At 37.5% G+C, this 16,639-nt stretch overlaps 1 protein-coding gene across 1 annotated transcript in view; it reads left to right on the top strand.

Annotated features, from left to right (window-relative positions):
- Positions 1–16,639, top strand: part of lamc3 (laminin, gamma 3) — a 222,388-nt gene that overhangs the window by 59,121 nt on the left and 146,628 nt on the right. Inside the window, exon 4 of the mRNA XM_014006615.1 lies at positions 4,911–5,077. Coding sequence (XP_013862069.1) covers positions 4,911–5,077 — 167 coding nt within the window. The remainder of the gene's footprint in view (positions 1–4,910; positions 5,078–16,639) is intronic.

Below are 16,639 nucleotides of genomic sequence, written 5' to 3'. Positions count from 1 at the left end.
GATAGATAGATAGATAGATAGATAGATAGATAGATAGATAGATAGATAGATAGATAGTAGGGCTGGGCATAATCGTATCGTGTGCGATTAATCGTCAGAAAAACATTAATCGATTAATTTTTGGCAGTTGACAATTAATACGATTAATGCCACCTGGCAGACTAACCGCTTGGTGTTCCTCTCTGATTCAAATATGACCAACATTTAAAACAATTGTGTAATTTATTTATCTATCAACACAATTTAAACTTTGATGTATAGCCTGAAGTCTGTAATTTTGACACAATTTGGAACAGATTTTTTACGAAGAGCCAATTTTCTCCCTATAAATTGGTCATGTGACTAGGATATAAGGGTGTCCAGGGACTCTGGGGGATTAATCATCAAATTAATCGTTATCGGCTAAATACCACAATTAATCGTGATTATTTTTTGCCAATATTTCCCAACCCTAATAGATAGATAGATAGATAGATAGATAGATAGATAGATAAGGGCAGCACGGTAGCTCAGTTGGTAGAGCTGATGCCTCTCAGCAAGAAGGTCTCTAGGTCAAATCCCAGCTGGGGACCTTTCTGGGTAGAGTTTGCATGTGTGGGTTTTATCAGGACACTCCAACTTCCTCCCGCAGACCAAAACCATGGTTAATTGGTAACACTAAATTGTCCCTAAGTGTGAGAGAGTGAATGGTTGTCTGTTTTGTTTGTCTCTATGTGGCCCTGTGATGGACTTGCGACCTGTCCAGGGTGTACCCTGCCCCTCGCACAGTGACTGCTGGATATGGGCACCAGTGACCCCGAAAGGAAGAAGCTGTTATAATGGATGGATGGATGCCTAAAACAAGAATGTTAATGCATTCGCATAATGTATTTATGGAACAGATTGAAAGATAATTTTACATTTTGGTATGGTTTTGTGTTCCATCCTGTGGCAATTGTTTTACATTTTAATGCAAATATTAAGCAAGTGCATATTCTTGAGGCAAACATGAAGTCTTCAGCAAGTATATAAACCTCAACTGTCAGCTGGTGAAGGAAGATGACTTTACAGCAGATTAATGATCCACCTTGTAAATCCACGATAGACAATCTCTGTTCTCTATTGAAAGTTTTGGTTCACTGACTATCATACCGTCATCATAAAATCATTGAACAGTGACTTTATGAAGCTTACTGTCAAACTGCCACAATATGCCACAGATGTATTTAGACTTTTTTTCTTGTATGTCAAATCCAAAAAAAAAAAAGCACATGTAAAAAGTTAAGTTTTGTAATGCAGTTGCACAGTTACATTGCACAGATATTGGGTAGAATGATGGGAAAGTTACAGCTTACTATAACTTAGGAATAGCAAATGTAACATGGCTGTTGTAAAACCGCCCTGGGCAACTTTTTTTTCCCAAAAAAATTAAAAATAAATAAAAATCACTTTTTGATGGCAACACAAAGGGATAAATCAAAGATACAGTAAATGCTAATGGAGTTGGCAATACTCTGACTCTGATCTTTTTGCTTTAGACTCTTTGCTCTTGTGAGTTTGAACCTAAAAAATAGATATAGTAATCCCTGCTGAGAAAGTCAGAGTAATGACTCAGCGGTTTGAGCAGATGTTCTAAGTCTCGACTGCAGAGGCTTTGATTCAGACTCTGAGAAAAGATATTTTTTTACTATCTTTTCACTATTTTGTTCTCCAAGAACTGTCATCATAAAATCAGGGCTTTAAAAAACATAAAAAATCTTAATTCAAAGTAAATCTCACCAAAATAAAAAAAAGATAAATCTATTATACTCCGTTAATCCCCAGCAGGTTAATTCGTTCTCTGCCTTTCATCGTTCCTAAACATGTTGTACTGGTCTAGGAATTCAATCCTTCAACCACCCAATCAGAGGCTCAACTTCTCTAGTCTCTACACCACCACTCCAGTTTTTAATATAGGTTTTGAGTTTATTTTACTGTTTTGTGTAAAAACATTTTAACTCCGATGCAACACTTACTGTTTACCCTACCTGACAGAAACAAAGATCTGATCGTATGTTGTGGTGCAGCCTGGTATTTTTGTACTGAAGTAACTTGCTAAAATAAAAGTATTGATCAAATAATTTTAGCGTCAATACGTTACTATCATACATTTCTGTGGAGTCCGTGTCTTTGGTCCAGGACATGGAAAATTAAAAGAAAAAAGACAAAGCAAATAGACGTCTGTTCTGTAGCTGAAGACGTGTGGAGGTACAAGATTTAAGTGTCATTATTATTGAATCAATTTGCTCACCCCCACCTCACTGATGTAAAAGTCAGATAAAATGCCTTCAGATGAGGCCGCTTTGAAAAACATTAGGTTATGTATCCGATTCAGTACCACATACTGAAAAGACATGGGTCGGCTTTGAAAAACATCTGATTTATCACGTTCAGATTGTCAGGGGGAAATTTTGATTAAGGTCACATGGGGTAAAAAAAAAACTGATTTGAATTTGCACTTGCCAACAGTGTGAATGTAGCCTTAGGCATTTTTTTTGGAAGGTGGCAAAGTGTTTCACTAACCCTGGTTTAAAGTGGCAGGTTCAGATATAAAGACTAAACCCAACAAGCTTGTCAGATAATTATTTAAATTGTACTTGAGTAGCATTTATTTATATTTTTATTTTTACTCCACTATACAGTATCTTCACAGTAAAATCATACTTTTTACGCCACTACGTTTACTAGTCCCTGCTTTTTTGGCTCTGTTTGTGTAGTTTGCATCTATTTTGTTTGGCAGACACACTGTAAAATTACACACTACACCCCTGTACAGTAGGTGATGATAAGTAGCTTTAAACTGGGTGCAAGGAGAAGAAGATTTTTTGTCCTACTGGTGTTTCCTTATAAGTACCCTATAAGCTATATTAAACATGTTTCAGCATTATTGTGGGTCTTTGTTTAGATGATCAGTCCTCATTAGTCCCCTTTGTCCTTATAATGGATTTCTACCAAATAAACTTTGATAAATTGTTTTCTACAAAAGTGTTTCTAGTTTATTGCAACAAATACAATTTTCAATTCAGCAAACTAGTATAAATAATTAAAAAAGCTCAGTGTGAAATGCTTCCCCTAAAGCTTAGATTCAGAGCTCCTTAATTAGTCACTTAAATACTAGGTCCTAAAAAATACTTTTCCAAGTTTTGTCCTTGAAGTGGTGACTATAAAGAAACTAACTAGCCTGTCAGTTCTTGTAAAAACAGTGTAATTAGAAAGATACCATATAGGTTTCAGGGGTGCAGGGGGTAGGCGGTCACCCTGCAACCAGTGCGTCGCCAGTTCAAATCCCTGTCTGAGCACATACTGTTGTTGTGTCTCTGGGCAAGACACATATCCCAGCATTCGCATGCATAAATACATTGATCAAAAATACAAATGCAACAAATTTGTTTTTGCTCCCAATTTTCATGAGCTGAACTCAAAGATTGGTGACTTTTTCTAGGTACACCTTCTTCCTTCTAACATTCCGAAATTTGTGTAAATCTGTGTTTAGGGGGTACGTCTTCTTTGCAGAGATAATCCATCCCACCTCACAGGTGTGGCATATCAAGATGCTGATTAAGCAGCATGGTTGTTGCACAGGTGTGCCTTAGGTGGGTCACAGTGGAAGACCACTCTGCAATGTGCTGTTTTATCACACACAGTACAATGCCACAGATGTCGCAAGTTTTGAGTTAGCATGCAGTTGGCATGCTGACTGCAGGGATGTCGACCAGAGCCATTGCCTGTGAACTGAATGTTCCTTCCTTTACCATAAGCCGTTTTCAGATCATTTGTCAGTACATCCAACCAGCCTCACAGTGACAGACCACGTGTAACCACAGCAACCCAGGACCTTCACATCCAACATGTTCACCTCCAAAGTCGTCTTAGAAATCTCACAACGCATCGAAACGAGGATTAAGTCCAAAAGTTGTATGAGGAGAAATAGGCAAAAATAGTGTTTTGACAAAAATGTTAATAAAAATTGCATTTTGTCAAAATATAATGAGTAAAAGCCTTATCAATGTATCATTTAATTGAACTGCCTGAAATATAATCATAAAACAAAATTTTGAAGCACTTTTTTGAGCAGTAGCAACAAAAAAGACTGATTTTGAGGAAAAACACCTTAAAATTTTGAGATTTTCCCTGTGAGTTAGCAAAGTTTTGTTCATTTTTAGCTGGGAAATCTTAATATTCAAATACAATTTGAGGTTTCCTCTTTATTGGGACTCAAAAATCCTCATTAAAAGGACACAAAATTAGGATTCAGACCAAATATTTATGTATTATTGTAACCAACAAGACAAATTAAGTCATATATATGGAATTAATTATGATATCAGAATGATCCAGGTATTAAAATGTAGCTTTTAAAGCCAAGAATCTGAAAATGTAATTAGGTCATTTTGACCAAATTTGACTTAATCCTCATTTTGATATGATGGGTCACATACGTAGGTCTTTGTGCTATATGAGGCATATAGGCTTGTTTGGCTCTAATGCTATACTGTAGTCATATGTTCAATTTTTGCTTAGGTTTCTGTGTTTACTGAAATAATGATGTAGGCAATTATTTTTAGAAGGTTCAGTTTTCAATCTGATGTAAGTAAATAAGAGCCCACATACCTTGAGAACAAGCCAGTTGATTTTTCTTGAACTTTTGGGCAATATTATATTAGTAGTGACACATTAACACAATCAAACTGCTAGGTGCTGGAGAGGAGAAAAAAATTACCCACCTCACCTCAGACCAAGTTTATGCCTGTGAGAGATAATAAGAAATGACAAGTTCTTATTGTGGAAAAGAAGCCCTCACATTTTCCCCACACCCTTGACTCTGTTCTACTGTGAGTAAGGAGAGAAAAAGAGGTGCAGGAAATACTTAACAATGATCTGCTTCCCCTCAGATGTAAGTGTAACGGTCACGCCAGCGAGTGTGTTGATGGGGAACAGGGTGGCCTGGTGTGTGCCTGCCAGCATCACACAGTGGGAGTCGACTGCCAGAGATGTCACCCCTTTTACCAGGACAGACCCTGGGCCAGGGCCACGGGGGACTCCGCCAACGAGTGTCTGAGTAAGTCGCTCGATTCTAGGATGCTGTCATGAACCCATTGGGCGCAGCCATCTGGAAAATCCACGGGGCAAAGTTAAATTCAAGTGACAAGCTCAGGCTTTCGAAGGTTGAGCAAAATCTATCAGTGGGCTTGCCCTTCTACACTGTAGGGGGCGGAATGAGGTTTTCAATTTGTAGGGCCATTGAATCCCAGTCACAACAAAACTCCTCTCATTTGTTTACTTATTTAATTATTATTTTTTTACCATTATTTAACCAGGCAAATCCCATTGAGATCTCAGATCTCTTTTTCAAGGGAGGCCTGGGCCTGAAGGCAACCTATTGTACATGTTTTAGTGTTGTGGGGGAAACCGGAGTACCCGGAGAAAACCCACGTAAGCACGAGGAGAACATGCAAACTGCACAGAAAGACCCCAGGTCCGAACCGGGAATCAAACCCAGGACCTTCTTGCTGTGAGGCGTTGGTGCTAACTACTGAGCCGTCGTGATGCCATGCCTTTTTTTTTGTGGGATTCTGCTTTACAATTTGTCTCTCTCCACAGTTAAATTAGCTTTTTTCCCAGCAGAAACAAAATAAAATGAATGATTTTTGCCGTTTCAGAATGATTTCACTGTGAAGATTATTTTGTACACTCACAAGTTTCAGTCATTAACACATTCTTTGAACACTCATGCATATTTTTATCAAATCCTGATGTTTGTTTGTTTGCACCTCTGCCCCCATCTGCACTTCTGTACACACGAATTAAAGTATTATCCAGTTTGGCTCACCCCACCATGCGCTTCTACTGAGGGCTGCCAAGGATGAAATGTAATTGGCTGAGGGATAAAAACTATAAAGAAAAGTGGCTTCCAAATTGTGTTTTTGTATTTTGCTGAATTCTATTAAGCAGCAAGCTTGTTTTAATTACTCCTACACTTAGTTCCAAGCAGATGGCGTCTTAAATAGACTAGTGCACCCAATTTAATCAGCGCTGTATATTAAAAACACGTCATATACAAGCAGCAGAGAATATGAGAGTATTAAGCTGACTCCTCAGTGTTTCTGCACGGCTGCTTCTAGGAACTCATTCTGACTAGACTTGCGACACACACACACACACACACACACACACACCACTTCTGCATTCATTGTTCAGTAGAACATTTTAATTTTAGTGCTGCATTACACTAAAATTGGGTTTGATTAGTGTACAAATGCTGTAAAGCAAATATCTTGTTTTAGGTGGGAGTATTTTGTCAGTTTAATTTGGCCCGACTCTACTCTATAATGATCCACCCAGAAGAACTGTTATTAGTAAAATAAGAGCTAATGAGAATTTAAAAGGGATGTCTTGAAAAGGCTTTAAAGTATGAGAATAAGGTATGTTTTTAAAAGAACAAAAGTTGCAAAGCATATTTGTCTCCTATTTTTAACCTATTTTGTCAACAGTTTTGATTTTTGCTAAACCAACACAGGAAGCAACAAGTACATGTGCTGTAGAACTTGTTTGTACAGTTTGTGCAATTATTATTACTTTTTATATAAGTCAGTTTAAGTCATGAAATGATATCAATTCCACTAAAAATGTGTTACAACACTGAGCAAATGATCAGTGCAGTCTCAATTTGTCTTCGCAATCAATCTCAAATAAATACAGAAAAAAGTTACAAGTATCAGACTTTTATTTAACTTTTGCATGATTTGGTTCTTCTGCTAGAATTATAACAAGCCCTATTGCAAAACTGTTGTTGTGTAAAATGTAGAAAAAATATGCATGCAGGCTTATTATTAAATACAGTTGTGCACCATTATACTGGAGTTACTACTTAAATTCAGCTTTGGCACAAACATATCACAGCCATGCATGGAGTTATAGTTATTAATATAGATGTTCAACCCTTTGCAACCCTGCAATATCAGTGTCACTTTCCCGAACGTGTGGTGACACATCCTGTTTTGGTAACCGACTATTTAAAAATCAAAGCCTCATTCAAAACAGTTATTGTGAAAAATTACAGATGTCTCCTTTTGGTCTTCGTAATTTGCTAATCTCACAATCCTGAAACACTGTAAACATTAAATGTTGAAACAAAGTAATTGTACTAATTTTAGAACAATTTAATTTATGAAATAAACTTGACCAAAACCACCTTTTAAAAATGTGTATTGTTGGTAGAGTGTTTTTAGTTAAGATAAGAAAGTTTGTTTTTTGTTGTTGTTTTTCCTATGTATAATTATAATACATACTTACATACATAAAGGGAAAGGTACACAGAGTAAGGTAGATGTGGTCTAAATTCAGTACACTGAAAAATTACAAGCCCAAGGATGTAAAGCATATTTTTTTACTCCAAACCCTGGTCTTCATCAGGGATATTTCACAGTGAAAGAATACTCCAATGAGACTTTAATGATAAGAAACAGATTTATCTATCTGCATTATGACCCTCTCTGTTGACTTTCAAGAAAATGATCACAGTTCCTCAAAACCACTGCAGTTGTCAACTTCAAAATGGTTGTGACAGAATTTAAAGTGTATCCCTACTGGTACAGCCTCAGGCTGAACCAATTACAACATCAAGCAAACAATGAAGATCCCAGAGACCCACAGCAACCTGACAGACTACAAATGATTTAATCCTCAGAGGGGGTGAATCTTGATGAGAATTATATCCCATTGCTTCTCCAGCACATCTCTCCACAGTCAACTCCTACGTTTTGCATATTTGTTCACATTTATTTAGGACTCCAAGGCACAAAGGCATGAAGAGAACAGAACTCTTACATTATGATAGACAACCTCACTGATGTTATAAATACTCAAACATTTTCACACACTATTGACACAATACCATATCTAAACCACTGAAATTAATAAAGCCAGAGATGCAAATGATGTAATCTGATTTTTGATTGTGTTTATTGCAAAAAGCTCAAAACTTTAAGGTGTTTTATTAGTTGACCCTATATTTCCAGCTTCTTTAAGAGATTTTCTGATTGACCAAAGTGTACAGTGAAAAATACTAAAGATGCTGGCTTGTATGTGGCAAACTGTGGCATGTCTGTTCTTTGTATTAACTCAACACTCGTGGGTGTTTTTATGTCGACAAATTATATTTCCATTGCATTGGCATGCATTCACTACTGTCCTAAACACATACTGCAAAGAATGAGATAAAACATAATTAACTTTATGTCGAATGAGAAATGCCAACTTTGAATTTATGGATGAGTTCCACCAGAAAATCCTAAAGTGAAAATAATGTTTGAACCCTAGAGGATACAAAGAATAGTAATTATCAGAAAACAAGAAAAATAATATATTCAAGTTCAGAAATTGCTTTATTCTGTAATATTCTCCATGACTTCAGAGCATCAAAAAGACAAAGATCAGTTAATGATTATTAGTCAGTTTTGGCAAACCATCCTCGTTATCCACATAATCCACGTTATTTTAAATAACTAAAACTATTTTTGTAAAATATCTGTCTGATGCTGCAGTACTGTATACATTAATAATATAAATCATGTGTCACATGTTTCAGAAAGATGTTTTTAAATTGTCACATCTTCAATCAAACCTGTGTGAAGGAAGGATGTAGAGGGTGCTGCAGCATACCCTAAAGGATGCCAGAGAACATGCGTGTCCATATACACTGTTCAAAATCCATTCATTAAGAAATAATTACATTGATGATAAATCTAAGAGTTTCACGTGTTTAAATTCTAGTAATATGGTCTTAAGTGTTGGATCTCTGGTATGTAAACATTCATATACGTATCTGTGTTGTTCATCATCATGAACCTGCAAGTTTGATTCTCGGTTAAGTCAGGAAGAGCATCCAGCTTAAGACATTTGCCAAATTTTGTGAATTTGCTTCATGTGGTGACCTCTGCTGAAGGGAGCAGCTGAAAGAATAACAGTGCATATTTTCACAGCTGATCTACAACAAAGTGGGCAGAGTAACGCAAGGTCATGATTTAAGGTTCATAGTCGTATTCAAATAAGAGAACAAGCACTGCCACTGTGCATTTCATTGCAGATATTTGGTGTGTTAATATTCTTCATACGGTGTTTAGGGTCATAGAAAATCCCACATGCTTACAGCACCACCCTCTTAATAATTAAATAAATGGATTTTAGTATTGACCTCAGATTCTGTATGGCAATTTAGAATTATGTCTATGTTAATAAGACATAAAAAGAACAAGCATTTTGTATTGTATCTGTATCCAAAATGCAGCTTTTGTCAATATGCTATAAAGTAGAATAATTGCTGCTTTTCTGCCTCCATGTTCGGTTAGCGAATTTTAGCAAAAAGGTTTAAAATAGAGAAACTTTTAGTTTAATTTTCTACAAGGGCAGTAGCCAGTGCTGGAGCAGAAGGCTTTTCCTCAGCGACAAGAGTTTGGGGTAGAAGGTGGAAAAGGGGAAACGAACAGGAAAACTGGAGCACCCTGCCTTGAAAATGAGCTCTGCTTTGCTCTGTAGATCTTTTCTAAAGAGTATTTTAACTAAGAAAAAAACAGATCCAACTGATTCATTCATACAACAACTGACTGAGAATTTTATTTTATCATTTGTTTATTGGCCTTTAAGTTGTTTAAACATAATGTCAAGTTTGCATTTCAACATCTTCTTAAAATAATCACCCAAATCATTTCCCCCCAAGTTTGTAAAAATCTCAAAAAGGTCATTTGGTACATTTTGGGTTAAGCTTTTGGTGTTTCCTGAAAAAAACTTGAATGAAATGACCTCAGATGATTATTTTGGGATGGTGACAATTTGCTTATTACAAGGGTCACATGAGTGTTATGGTGGCCCCCAAAGCCAGTTGTAACTAACTTCAACATTTTGTGTTTAACTTTAACTAAAAACATGAAATGTCACATTCCTCATTTCATTACTGAGCACCGCTAACAAACAATAACTGAGCTCTACATAATATTTCTGGCTTAGAAACTGTGTTTGAACATGTCCTCATAAACACTGAAAAGTACTACGTGTACAACTGACTAAATGTGAAACTTCCCATCAGGAAATCCCCATGCATAATTGACATACGTTAGGGGCAATTTAGTTTATGGTCAATGCAATGCTTCAAAGCAAATTATTTTGAGACATTATTACAGGATTATTCAATTAAATTGCTCAAGGTGTCATAGTTACTTAAAGCCAACTTAGAGGCAAGTGTTATTATTTTTCACATTTTAAATGTGTTTATTTTGTTGCAAAAAGCATAAAAAAGTTTGCCATTGATTTTAAACCTATTTTCATATTAAATTAAGTAGCTAAAAATAAAAATTATATATATATTATATTTTTTTTTCTAGGGGGATGGGCGCAGTTGGCAGGCTTAGATGGAAGTCAACTGCGGGTTGCAGTTGGCCCGCGGGCCTTAGATTTGACACATTGTCAATAGGATGTGAAAAGAAATATTCTGTATTTCCACCTTTCTCTTATAATGGCTGTGTTCTGCAATTTTCCATTCATGTTGCCGCATTTGAATTAGGTTGTTATAAAAAAAAAGCAATTATTGTTCTTCATTCTGAAATCTCATTGCAACTGTTTGGAGCAATTTGCAAGTATTACATTTCAAAGGAATAAAGGTATTTGGTATTTCCTTTTTTTAAAAAAGCACACTGTTTTCCAAAGGAAACCGTTAGTCTCAAGTTATGAGTGTTTGTCATAAGGGAGAACATGGTGAGACAATGCTGTCACTTCAGTATTAGCAAGGTTAGGGTTTGTCTGCAAAGACATACCGGTTTATGGTAACTGTTGTGAAAAGGAATGAGAGTGGCTGTCTGTTTTTAGGTGTCAGTATTTGACTGATAGTCAGTTTACAGTGTACTGACTCTCAGCAGGGATGAGCTTTAACCACCCTGTCCTGAAGGATCACATCATGACAGTGAATGACAGATGAACGAGAAATTTAACCGTGAGCAGAATCATGATAAGAAACACATTTACCAAAAATGATGATCCTATCTTGAAAGGATTCTTTTAAAGTACCAGCACAAGAAAAAAAAAACATTTTGTGGCATATTAAGATAAATTGCTGCAAGGAAATCACATTACAACATCTGATACTTCAGCATATGCAGCAGGCTGTAGCACTCCACCAGTGCCAGGAAGTCCCAGATGTTTTTGTCATGTCAAACAAAATTTGTTGCATGAATAAAGCAACTTTGAAATGACTCATATACCTCAACTATTTGTCATAGTAAGAAGGGATGTTGCTGTGCCCCAACAATAAAAGAAAAAAAACATGGTATTACAGAGTACTGTTTTATTACACATAATGAGTGGGATTTTTTAAAGTGTTTGCTGTAATTTATATACAACACTCATCCAAAAAATATGTTTCATGAGGCCACTTAAGGTGCAATCAATGACCATCAGTTACGCGTCCATTATGGCCGATCGACAGTCGAGCGGACGACGAGTTGTCACGTGGTTGTTTATGTTTGTTTTCGTACACACCTTAGTCCTTGACAAACACCACTCCAAGAAACCCCTCCCACTGCAGGATACACCACTGCACAGAGTTTCTTCTAGCTGGAGTATACACTGCCAAGGGGAACAAAAACTCTTATCCGCCATTATTTTTTCAACAAATCTTTCCTGGTTAAATCGCCACAGTTTTTGTCAGACAGATTCCTCCGTGCATATCTGTTTTATCTCGATTTGTAAGTTTTTGGTCATTTGAGAATCTTAATAATTGTTTGCTCCCTGATACAATGCTTGGATTCTGGAAGTGAGTAGTCTGAGCATTTTCAGCATAAACAAACACACCTGAAACTTCTGACCAATCACATAGAATACTGTCTCAAGCGCAGTCGCAGCAGAACACTATCACTGATGTCTGTTCTTGTTGACAATTTTGAACACACATTTAGGCACCTTTTCTTTTTCTTCTTTCTACATTTATGTATTTTAATGTAAATGTTTGTTTGTTGTATGCTCAATGTGTATGCATTGTATGTTTTTTATTTATTCATGCAGCCTCTTGGCCAGGTGATGTTTGTAAATGAGACGGGGTTCTCAAACAGTTTACCTAGATAAATAAAGGTTAAATAAAAAGGAAAAAAATATTCTTATGCAGACAGTTGTGAAAAATTCAGTGCAAATCATGTGACAAGAGGCAAGCAAAATGACAATTTTTTTTGTCATGCAACTGTGACAATGAGACAGTTCCGTCAGTTCAAATGGTACATACTGGGTGCTTTACTCATGACTTAGCAGTATTAACAGAATTCAAAATTTTATTCTCATTTATGACCAAAGGAAATACAAACTCATTAAACTAACTCTTTACCACAGGTGCTAAAAGAACTTACATACTTTTCATGAACTCATGCCCAGCATCAGCACTAACATTACCCAAATCTTTAAGGAACACACAATTAATTGAGGCATTTTCAACAACAGATGTTACCGTTGCCACATGATGTATACCATACAAGAATAATACACTCTACTGCAATCAATCAATCAATCAATCAATCAATCAATCAATCAATCAATCAATCTTCATTTCTATAGCACATAAAAACAGGGGTAAACAAAGTGCTGTACAATATGACAAAGAAAGGTTAAGACAATAAAAGAAACATACAACATACAGTGGTTTGCAAAAGTATTCATACCCCTTGAACTTTTCCATATTTTGTCACATTACAACCACAAACATAAATATATTTCACTGGAATTTAATGTGAAAGACCAACACAAAGTGGTATACAATTGTGAAGTGGAAGCAAAATTTTACATGAATCAAAACATTTTTTACAAATAAAAAACTGAAAAGTGCGACGTGCAAAAGTATTCAGCCCCCTTTTCCCTGAGTGCAACCAGTTGCATTCAGAAGTTGCCTGATGACTGCTAATGACTCAAAAGGGTCCACCTGTGTGTAATCTAATCTCAGTACAAATACAGCTGCTCCGTGACGGCCTCAGATGTTGGTTAAGAGAATATTGGGGAGCAAACAGCATCATGAAGTCCAAAGAACACACCAGACAGGTTAGGAATATGGTTTTGGAGAAGTTTAAAGCAGGCTTAGGTTATAAAAAGATTTCCCAAGCTTTGAACATCTCACGGAGCACTGTTCAATCCATCATCCGGAAATGGAAAGAGTATGGCACCACAGTAAACCTGCCAAGACAAGGCCGTCCACCTAAACTTACAGGCCGAACAAGGAGATCACTGATCAGAGAGGCAGCCAAGAGGCCCATGGTGACTCTGGATGAAATGCAGAGAGCCACAGCTCAGGTGGGGGAAACTGTCCACAGGACAACAATTAGTTGTGCACTACACAAATGTGGTCTTTATGGAAGTGTGGCAAGGAGAAAGCCATTGTTAAAAGAAAACCATAAGAAGTCCCGTTTGCAGTTTGCCAGAAGCCATGTTGAGGACACAGCAAACATGTGGAAGAAGGTGCTTTGGTCAGACGAGACCAAAATTGAACTTTTTGGCCACAATGCAAAACGCTATGTGTGGCGGAGAAAGAACACTGCACATCACTCTGAAAACACCATCCCCACTGTCAAATATGGTGGTGGCAGCATCATGCTCTGGGGGTGCTTCTCTTCAGCAGGGACCGGGAAGTTGGTCAAAGTTGATGGGAAGATGGATGGAGCCAAATACAGGGCAATCTTGGAAGAAAACCTGTTGGAGTCAGCAAAAGATTTGAGACTGGGGCGGAGGTTCACCTTCCAGCAGGACAACGACCCTAAACATAAAGCCAAAGCTACAATGGAGTGGTTTAAAAAAAAGAATATTCATGTGTTAGAATGGCCCAGTCAAAGTCCAGACCTAAACCCAATTGAGAATTTGTGGCAAGATCTCAAAACTGCTGTTCACAAACGCTCTCCATCCAATCTGACTGAGCTTGAGCTGTTTTGCAAGGAGGAATGGGCAAGAATTGCAGTCACTAGATGTGCAAAGCTGGTGGAGACATACCCTAAAAGACTTGCAGCTGTAATTGCAGCAAAAGGTGGCTCCACAAAGTATTGACTCAGGGGGGCTGAATAATTTTGCACATCGCACTTTTCAGGTTTTTATTTGTAAAAAATGTTTTGATTCATGTAAAATTTTGCTTCCACCTCTCAATTGTATACCACTTTGTGTTGGTCTTTCACATTAAATTCCAGTGAAATATATTTATGTTTGTGGTTGTAATGTGACAAAATATGGAAAAGTTCAAGGGGTATGAATACTTTTGCAAACCACTGTATACCAGGTTCACATCAGGTGTGTTTTAAGTTGCCATACAAGACAAGATCACAGTGTGTTAAAAGCCAAATAACAAAAGTGTGTTTTTAAAAAAGATTTAAAACCAGGAAGAGAGGAGGCCTGTCTGACGCTGAGGTAACTTGGGAGTGACAACAGCAAATGCTGTGTCGCCTCTGAGTTTCAGCCTAGTTTTAGTGATGGTCATCTGCAGATGATCAGCTGATCTTAGGGATCAGGGTGGGCAGTAAGGCTGAAGCAACTCATATAAATATGGTGGAGCAAGGTTATTCAAACCTTTAAAAACAAAATCTTAAAAGTAATTCTCTAGAGCACAGGGAGCCAGTGAAGGAATGCTAGATGGGAGTGATATGCTCACACCCACTGGTCTGATTTAACAGGCGAGCAGCAGAGTTCTGCACATGCTGCAGATGGGCAAGAAAGGTCTGGCTAATGCCTGCACACAGTGAATTACAGTAGTCAAGATGAACTATGATAAAAGTGTGGTTTAATTTCTCCAAGTCAGATCTTGTAAAAAATTGGTTTCACCTTTGCTATTTGGCAAAGTTGATAAAAAAATAAACTTTTTTCTCAACAACTCTGCTGATCTGTTTCTCAAACTTAAAATCATTGTTTTATGCCAAGGGTAAATAGATCTGGCAATCATCAGCATAACAGTGAAATTAAACACCATGTTTCCTAAAAACAGAGCCGAGGGAGAGTAGGTAAGGAGCAAATAAAAGAGGGCCAAGGGTTGACCCCTGGGGTACTCCATCTGGAAGTGGAGCTGTGGAAGACACAAATTGTTATTTTTTTACACATAAACTTCTGTTAGGTAGGACTGAAACCAATGGAGGGTGACACTCCTAATGCCAACACAGTGCTCAAGACGAAAGATTAAAATGCTGTGATCAGCAGTGTTAGCACTAAAACAACAAACTTTCCAGAGTCTGTTGACAAAAATGTATTATTTGAAACCCTCAAAAGTGCACTCTCTGTACTGTGGAGGGCTTTAAATCCAGACTGAAACAACTCACTGATATTATTGTCCTTTAAAAATGGGAACAAGTGGCTGTAAACAACCTTCTCTAATATTTTAGAAGTACATGGAAGATTAGGACTAAAATTGGAGCAGAGAGATGGATTGAAACCTGTTTTTTAAGAAAAGGACGCACAAATGCATGCTTAAAAAACTCCAGTACTGTACCAGAAAAAGGACTACTATTGGTATTCTGAAGTACACTTGATCCAATAGTATGAAGTACCACCTTAAACAAGTGAGGTGGGATAGAATCTGCAGGGGAACCAGAAGGCCTGACCAACTGTGTCTAACCCTAAAACAAGATGATGTTGGCTAAAACTGATCAAAAACAGATGAGTTGTACGAAGGAATAGAAGGATCATTGGAAGGCTGAGAAAGACAAGCTCTAGTTGACACTCTTTTATCAGTGGAGAAATGAAGAAAACTTTAACAGTTGTCAGTGGAGGCGTCAAAACTAACAAGCTTGGGAGCATTGAGAACAGTATCTGTGGTTTTGAATAAAACACTGAGGTTGTTCCAATTAAAAACAATTATGTCGGAGAGATATTTGTTCTTCTCAGCTTTTTCATTCCTCGAATAGCACAACGGGCTCTTTTTGAGAATACCAAAAGAAACATGCAGCCTGTCCTTTTCCCACCTGCGCTCCACTCACCTGCACTCACGCCTGGCAGCACATCATTCAGCCAGGGCTGTAGGTTTAGTGTGCCGGCTCTTCAAAGGAGCGACAACGTTCAGTGTTTGTAAACAAAAAGCGTGGAAGCCAGAAACCAGTTTGTCAGTATTCAAACAAAGAGCGTCTTTAGAGTTGTCCTTACAGAGACCAAGAAAAGTAGAGGAGACTGGATATGGGACTGGAGAGGAGGAGTTAAACATGCGACAGCGCTGAGGAAGCGCACACAGTTTAACCAAACAATGTGTGGAAATAAACAGGATCAGCATAATGATCTGAGAAAACAGCATCACTTATGTCCAAACTGGAGATGTCCAGACCGTGCGACAGGACCAAGTTGAGTGTGTGCCCAAGTTCTTATGGGACAAGACACAAACTGCAGAACGTTAAGAGTCAATAACATTTAAAAAGCTCTTGGCGACTGGCTCTTCTGGGCAACAGGCTTGAATGTTAAAATCACCAAGAATAAAAACACAATCATACTTGTCATCCATCAAACAAAAAATGGACCTGGACGAAACTGATGTCCAAGTTGCTGTTTTTTGGGATTGGATTTTACTTGAAGATGAGGAGGGAGACAGAGAAACCAGCAGAGAGAGAGAGAGAGAGAGAGAGAGAGAGAGAGAGAGAGAGAG

Source organism: Austrofundulus limnaeus, unplaced genomic scaffold (assembly GCF_001266775.1).
Source record: "Austrofundulus limnaeus strain Quisiro unplaced genomic scaffold, Austrofundulus_limnaeus-1.0 Scaffold36, whole genome shotgun sequence".
NCBI classification, from domain to species: Eukaryota; Metazoa; Chordata; class Actinopteri; order Cyprinodontiformes; family Rivulidae; genus Austrofundulus; species Austrofundulus limnaeus.
The sequence above is the reverse complement of the archived record's forward strand: the minus strand, read 5'-3'. Positions and strand labels throughout refer to the sequence as shown.